Source organism: Eleutherodactylus coqui, chromosome 2 (genome assembly GCF_035609145.1).
Source record: "Eleutherodactylus coqui strain aEleCoq1 chromosome 2, aEleCoq1.hap1, whole genome shotgun sequence".
Classification (NCBI taxonomy): Eukaryota; Metazoa; Chordata; class Amphibia; order Anura; family Eleutherodactylidae; genus Eleutherodactylus; species Eleutherodactylus coqui.
Genome location: NC_089838.1, coordinates 114,559,752 through 114,567,319, shown reverse-complemented (window position 1 = coordinate 114,567,319; position 7,568 = coordinate 114,559,752). Strand labels below are relative to the sequence as shown.

Genomic DNA, 7,568 nt, shown 5'->3' with positions numbered 1-7,568 from the left:
AAGAACAGCCATCTCCTGTCAGCAGTAGTGCTGTTCAACTGAAGACAAATGTTCCTTACCATTGGGTCTTCCGCTGCATAGCTGATTAAAAGGGAATGTGCCATGACCTTTTAGACCCATAAACTATGTTATGTGGCTCGAAGGAAAGGGAATGGGGAATCCAGGGAGCTGTGTATCTTACTCAACGAGTGCCCCCCTTCCTGCGCCATGTTTCCACGTGCGCACAACGTGACTCTTTTCAGCCTGCTCTGTATGTACTCCCCATTCATCTCTATAGGAAAGCCTGCATGCGCACAGAGCAACCTGAAGAGTCGCGTTGTGTGCACACTGCAACTTCCCAAGGACACAGTTTACAGCATTATATACTAGATTGAAAGTGCTATAGTGCAAGGTCACTAATAGTGATGAGCGAGTATACTCGCTAAGGGCAATTGCTCGAGTGGGGAGGGAGGGGGGGGAGATCTCCCCTCTGTTCCTCCCCGCTCTCGCCCGCAGCTCCCTGCCCGCCGCCGGCCGAACCTTTTTGCTCGAGCGGGCAGGTACTCACTAAGGACAATGCTTGCTTGAGCAATTGCCCTTAGCGAGTATGCTCGCTCATCACTAGTCACTAAGAATGTCAAATAAAGCACCGGATTTTTGGTACCAATTCTAACCTCTTGTAATGAAGAGGGGGAATTCCGCACGAAATGGACTTGTTTTTCATGCAGATGTTCTGCTGCAAACATTCCACATCAAATCCATCCCATATGGACATAGCCTAAGGCAGTTTTTACAGCGTTTAGTGCAGCGTCTCAAATCCTGCGCTAAACGCTGTAAAATACCTCCATTGACTTCAATGGGTCTTCTCAGATGAACATTTGGACGCAATGTTTCTAACGCTGCATTTTTTGAGCACTGTGTTCTATTCTGAAATGAATGGAGAGCGGTTTCAGCCCTTCTTAAAAACACGGAAGAATGTTGTGTGCAGCATTTTACTGCAGCATTCAATGCCACCGCGAGGAAAAATGGAGATGGTGAGGTCATTAGCTTGCTTTGCCTGCGTTGTTACTGCGCCAAAAGCTCAGTAACAACTCAGGCAAACACTCACACTGACCGCTGTACAAAGCAGCTCTGCCCTAGTAAAAAACACAGCGTTGATAAACGCAGCGTTTTTACCATCGCCTGTGTGAGAACGGCCTAAGAGGCAAAATGTACGGTTATTGCTCTCAGAAAGAGAAAATCTTGTAGCTATAATCCTTTTTAATGCATAACAAAAAAAATACAGCAAGCCTACCTAGGGCTCGTCATTGGGCATGCAGGTTACTAATAGTGGTGTATGATCATGCTTTATAAATGTGTGCTTGCTTTGTCAATATATATGCAATAAAGTGGTGCAGTAACAAATATCAGATTACTAGAAAATGGTACTATATTAACTACCTAGACAAACTTGCATCGCAGTTGATCTCTAGATCAACTGCAAGACAAGGCCTAGGATTTGGTCCATCCATTTGCACTGTATATGAAGCTAGTTACTATCACACATAATTTGCACATACAAGCTTCATATTAATTCTTGTAAGCCATCATCCATCTTTTGGGTGCAAAAAGGTTATCTGAAAGCATCAAAGTCCCTGATCCTTAAGAAAGAAAAAAAACTTGATACAATAAAATACATTGACTAAACGGAAATAAAATATTTTCGATATTTTATTTTTTCTGAGGATATGTTGTACACCAAATATCCCATTGGCAGTAAAGCGCATTCAATGTGTTTTAAGCCAAACAGTCACTTTGTTTAAACAAACACAAATATAAAGTAAAAATAAAAACCACAAAATAATGAACTGCATGTTTATAACATACAAAATCCATGCCTACTCAGTAGGTAACTACAACATTCCATCTGTTGAATATATATTTATAAATTTACATTTGAATTACAAAAATAGACTTTTGAGTTTTTGCTTACATTCTACATAAATGAAGCTGTGCTTCAGTTTCCTCTCTGTACCTTTTCAGGTCTTTTATACATTCTTTTAAGAATTCCCTTTCACCTTAAGGCTCGATGCAGTGCATCAATACACGCAAATGCACGTGTCAAGACATCAGCAAGGCTTCACAAAAAGGCACCAAGTTACTGGAAACTAGATAAAACTTTTTTTTTTTGACATATGTGAGAGTACCATCTGATGATATTTACAAAAACAAAAGAAAAGAACGTAAAAAGTATAAACAAAACGTTACTTTTACACATGCTCGAATACATAAGTGCTGATCCTCAAATAAGTTGAAGCCATGGTAGCATTATCACTAGATACCATTTACAAACGGCGTCCCTATTAATTTCAAATAATACCACATGAATATGCAAAGGGGAAAAAAGATCACATCAAGAGTACCAAAAAAGGAAAACAAAAAAAAGCATAAAAACGTAAACAAAAACTTTGCACGTATACAATATACATTATGTATATAGTAAAAGTCCCTTTATGCAAATAAAAATTGATCTTTAAAAGGATCATGTTGAAATTATTTCAATTAGTCATGCAAATTAAGTCTTTGAAAACAATGGGAAATTAAAATGGCAGTTTCTTAGGCATTTGAAGCTAATCGGTTTACAATGGCCTTTCTTTTTGCTAGACAGTTTGTCATCAATAACTTCCCACTCCGAGACCAAGCTTTGGAAGTCTTCAGTTTGTGCCTATTCATTTTTGCACATGTCCTATCATATTCTCAACAGATTTCAATTGTCCTGGGAGAATATGTTACTGACATATCAGAAAGTGCTGAGGACACAGGTGAACTGAAGGTATTGGTGACTATTGAAGATGGGAAGCTAGTAATACCTTGAACTTGGAAGGTTGTAGTAACAGATGGGTATGTAACTGCTGTGGAAGGAGATGGGAAAGAACTGTGGACTGGTGATGGGTAGGAAGAAGACACTGGGGATGAGTAAGATGTTGGCACTGGAGATGGGTAAGATGTTGAAGCTGATGGGGAGTAAGAAGAAATGGGTGAAGCAACAGACACTGGCGCTGCTTTATCAGTCTTTTTGTCCTTTTGCCTCAAGTGAATTTTAGTATGCCTCTTTCGCTCATCACTTCTTGCAAACTTCCTACCACAAATGTCACAGGCAAATGGCTTCTCCCCTGTATGTGTGCGGATATGAGTTGTTAAATGATCACTTCTGCTGAAATTCCTCATGCAAATACGACACTGGAAGGGCTTTTGCCCAGTGTGAATTCGAATGTGCCTTGTTAGCTCATCAGACCTGGAGAACCTTCTATCACAAGACTCAACTGGACAAGCGTAAGGTCTCTCGTGAGGAGGGGTCTTACTGGGACGATTGGGGTACTTCCTCATCCTGCTTGGTTTGATGAGCTGAGATTGATAAGTACTGTTATTGATACTCTTGAGATCTTGTGAAACAGTCTGTGTAGCAAAGGCCTTGATGGTAGAAAGGGGTGTGAGAGAAGGCTGGTGGGGTCTGCTTTCGATTGATTGGAAAGGTTTCTGCTCTGGAGTTACCAGGCTGACATCTCCCTGTTGCTGTGGAAACAGGTAGTCTGGGATCATTGGCACCTGGAAGCTGGTCTTTGTGACTGGATATGCAGGGGGTGGATATTGGATTGAAGAAGTAGAAACATTCTGAAAAGGCTGAGATGACTGGTCAGGGAAGATGTCTGTGCTTGAGTTAGGAAATGTTGGTGCTGCAGAATAAATTGGGCTGCTGTCACTTGACTGAACTGAGCAGCTAAGAGGAGGACTCTGAGAAGAAGAGGATGATGCCGAGGAGGATGGTGAAGATGAAGGTGTTGTAGTGGTGGGTGGATTTGCCATCCCCACCAGTCCACTGACAAGGCTGAACAGAGGCTCTGGCCATAAGGTGTTGCTACTGTTAGGAACAGGCTCCAAGGAGAAACGACCAGTATATGTCAGAGATGGCAGCCTGGTGGTCTGGTTGGCATAGCTAGTCTCGATAGATTTCTCAGCAGCATTCAGAGACATTTCAGAGAAGGCATCTGAAATACACAAACAAGAGCAGGGATTAGATATGACAAATCATGGAGCTGCCCTGTTCACATTATACTGCATACACAAGCCTGCCACTCCATTCATAGCTGACAGGAGCATCTCCACTGACATGAGCAGCGATCTCCCTGGAAGGCCTGTGCACAAAGACTCTGCATGATCTGACGCAAATAGAATTCCCTGCTACAGTACTTAGTATTCCGTGCACAGCCCATTCACTGATCTGCTCCAACATCACATGCAGAAAAGCATCGATCTCTCCCATCCATTACAGAGAACGGTAATGCATGCACAGACTGCAACAGAAATCAGGCACCTGCAAACACCAATGCACACAATATACAGTTCTGCAGCTGTGCACTAATCTGACAGGTGCCATGCGATGCTGCTGCTTACCTGCTGCTAGGTGATCGAAATTCTCGGCCCCCTCCCCGGGGGAGTTGAATCCGCTGCCCTCGGGGACTGTAGCGCCCAGGAACTGGGATCCCCCTGAGTTGAGCAGCATCATCTCTTCCAGTTTAGGGTAGTTATCCATGGTGGGAGAATGAGGGAAGGAACCGAATGGGTCAGAGATCTGCAGAGGTGAGATGAGCATCTCTGCTTTGGCAGCTGCCATGAGGTCCTCGGGGATCCCTAGAGAAGCTGCGTCTGCATGCACACTGGGGGAGGACAGCTTGTGTCTCCCCGGCTCTGGGGCTGTGGACTTGGTATACTGTGTGTTATGCTAATGGGGCTGATATTAATGAGTATTGTTGTGCTCCCGGCTGCTGCTGGGGATGTCGCCGGTTCTGCAGTCGCTGCCCCCGCACGGCTCCCCCAGTCCTGCCTGCTGGAATCTCTCGCGGCTCCCCGGGATCCGCTTCTATATAAAGGGTTCGTAGCTGCCTGTGCCCGCCCACTTTGTGACGTACATGGCCATATATGGAGTGCAGGAAGCCCTTATTTGGAGGGAAGCTGGAGGACCCGTGACGTTGACTAGGAAGGGGGAAGACTGTGGATGGAACTCCGTGTATCCATATGGAGAAGCTGACAGCTGGAGGCAATCCCGTCCCGGGGAGATCCCTGCTCAGGGTAACCGTTAGGCTAAAGGGGAACGGGCCTAGGGGTTCCCGGTTACCGGACAGCGGAACCTGGCTACGGGCACCACCTCTTCCCCGCCTCCCCCGCCACCTTCCGGAAATCCCGGCCGGCGAGTCCATGTAAGGAGAAGACCATGTAAGGCGCGGTTCCGGCGGGGTTCCTTCCTGCGCCTTTTAAGGGCTTTCCGGCTCTGCTTCCCTCTCCCTTCTGGTTCACATGGAAAAAAAAACTGCTGATGAGGTGCTGGAGCCTGGAAACAACGAGAGGAGGCTGCAGTGACAGCAGCGAGACTACAGGGGCATCCCAGGCACAACAACTGCTGTCTGCTAGCAGCCTCGTCTGCCCACAGCATTGTCGGAAGCATGCAGTGTGTATATATTATGTGTATATAGATAAATATGCCCCTTGCTATCTTTTTACATTACGAATGCAGTTGCATCCTATTTATCAACACCCACCACATTTTCTGATGCTTCTGTGTAGTTTTATATGCAGAAATCTACAAAACCTGAAAAGTGGTGGTGAACTATACTATTGACTACTGCAGGGGTATTCCAAGCATTTAACCCCTTGCAGTACATATGCCCTAGCTTCGGGATAGCTCATTAGCAGTTGATTGATATGGGTCTGCCACTTGGGATCCCTGGTGATCAGCTGATCTCAGCCCCCACACTCATTGCAGCAAGTCGGATGTTGACAGCTCCAATCTTATTGGGGTCAGAGCCAGAAATTCAATAGCCGGTATAGCTCCCAATGTGGATGAACTATGAACATCCAGCCCATTGCAGTATGAGGGCTGAGATCAGCTGGTTTCTGGGGGTCCTAAACAGCAGCCCCCTGCTGATAAACTATTTATGATCTATCCTGAGGATAGATCATCAATACTGCAAGGGGTTAAAAGCCCACAATACCTTTCTATGGTCCCTTTTTACGAGGGACAGAATAAATCTGCATGGACATTTCTGTGTCACAATGTTATTCCTATGGGGCTTGAATTCTGCACCTGTTTAAAATCGGAACTTCTTTACTTTAAAGCCGCAGGATTAAATTCCGTAATGTAAAAGCCTTTTGCTGCAGAATTAAGAACGTCTTTTGGAATTGTTGCAGATTTCTAACATACAGGAGATGTAATTTGACAATTAAAGTATGCAGGAAAAAAAACACGCAAAGAGTTCTGCAAAAAGCATTCTGCAATTAAAAACGCTACAAACTCTACATCTGCGCTGCGTCCTGCGGACAATTCCATTCTGGTCCCTATAAGTTACATGCTGGCACAGCCTTTGTTTATATGCCTTTATTATTTAAGTGACCCTCTAGTTTCTTGACAAGTCTGTCCTGGGAGCGGGGGGGGGGGGGGGGAGGTATATATTTCCTGCAGTCGATCTTCTCCATCTCTCAGATGCATTGGTTCTGGCACTGTTTTTGGGCAGCCAAGATAGGCATCATTTTCTAATTGGCCTATGCACTGCACTGTAATTAGCCATTGCTGCTCATTTAAGCGGTGTTGAACAATTACTGTGCAGGTATAGCTCATTGGTAGTCTAAGACTTCCAATGCATTACGGGTTATTAGGTAGTGTAAAAATGGTGGCTGCCTTCTTGGCGTCCTGGGGGAGGGGGAGTGGAAGTTAAGTTTGTAAACCAAAGTAAAATAATTATCTTCTAAAAGTTCTACCAGGAAGCTCCTGCAGTGGTTACATGATGGTCATCATTCATGTGACTGCTGCAGCCAATCACTGGACTCAGTGGTCATATGCGCATGAACAGCACATGGCTGCTGAGGCTAGTGATGGGAACAATGAACAGCACAGGACCAGAGTGGTAGCAACTGGACCAGTGGCACTGGAGTAGCAGAACATTTAGGAGGCAAGTAGTGTCCCCCCTCCCACTCTGTTTTACACATTTTTCTGCCCTCTGACAATTTTTTTCATTAAACTCAAACTCTTTTAGGGCACAGCTCTAAAGACCTTTACAGGCATTAGCCTTTGTTCACATCCCATTCAGAGCCTATATTTGGCATAAAAGCTCTGCCTGATTGAGGCTACAACCTACATGCATTGCTTTTTTTTCCTTCTGTGTATAATTGGAGCTTAGGAATGCTATCTTTTCTCCTTAGGTAGAGCACCAAGAAGATGAGGAGACTTGTAAGGCCATTCATGCTCCTCTGGGTAATATGTAAATGAGGGAGATGGAACAATACCTCCACAGTTCCACCTATTGACAGGCAGCATTCCTGCAAGACTTTTTACACAAGCCTTGTAACAATGCCTTTGAATCGCAAGCCAAGCCAGAAACCTACTGCACACTGATGAGGGGCAAATACCCTGAAACAGCTGTCTGTGTATGGATTCTGGCTTGGCTTTCAATTCTAAGCCATTGTTGGAAGGCTTGTATAAAGAGTCTAACATTGACTTGCAGGAATATTGCCTTCCACTAGGTGGCGCTGCAGAGGTATTGTTCCATCTCCCTTATTTG

The 7,568-nt window shown here is 44.8% G+C and overlaps 1 protein-coding gene across 1 annotated transcript; it reads right to left on the bottom strand.

Moving 5' to 3' along the window:
- Positions 1-1,677: 1,677 nt before the first annotated feature.
- EGR1 (early growth response 1) lies at positions 1,678-4,840 on the bottom strand. The gene is made up of 2 exons (XM_066591386.1): positions 4,411-4,840; positions 1,678-4,004 (listed from the first exon to the last, which is right to left on the bottom strand). The coding sequence occupies exons 1-2, from the start codon at positions 4,628-4,630 to the stop codon at positions 2,716-2,718; spliced, it is 1,509 nt and encodes a 502-aa protein (XP_066447483.1). The 5' UTR covers positions 4,631-4,840; the 3' UTR covers positions 1,678-2,715.
- Between the last annotated feature and the right edge of the window lie 2,728 nt (positions 4,841-7,568).

What these genes read in the sequence shown, in the direction of transcription:
- EGR1 (XM_066591386.1), bottom strand. Translation starts at nt 4,630, where the DNA reads ATGGCAGCTGCCAAAGCAGAGATGCTCATCTCACCTCTGCAGATCTCT. An exon ending in TTTCGATCACCTAGCAGCAG is followed by an intron (nt 4,005 to 4,410) that starts GTAAGCAGCAGC and finishes TGTGTATTTCAG; the next exon opens with ATGCCTTCTCTGAAATGTCT.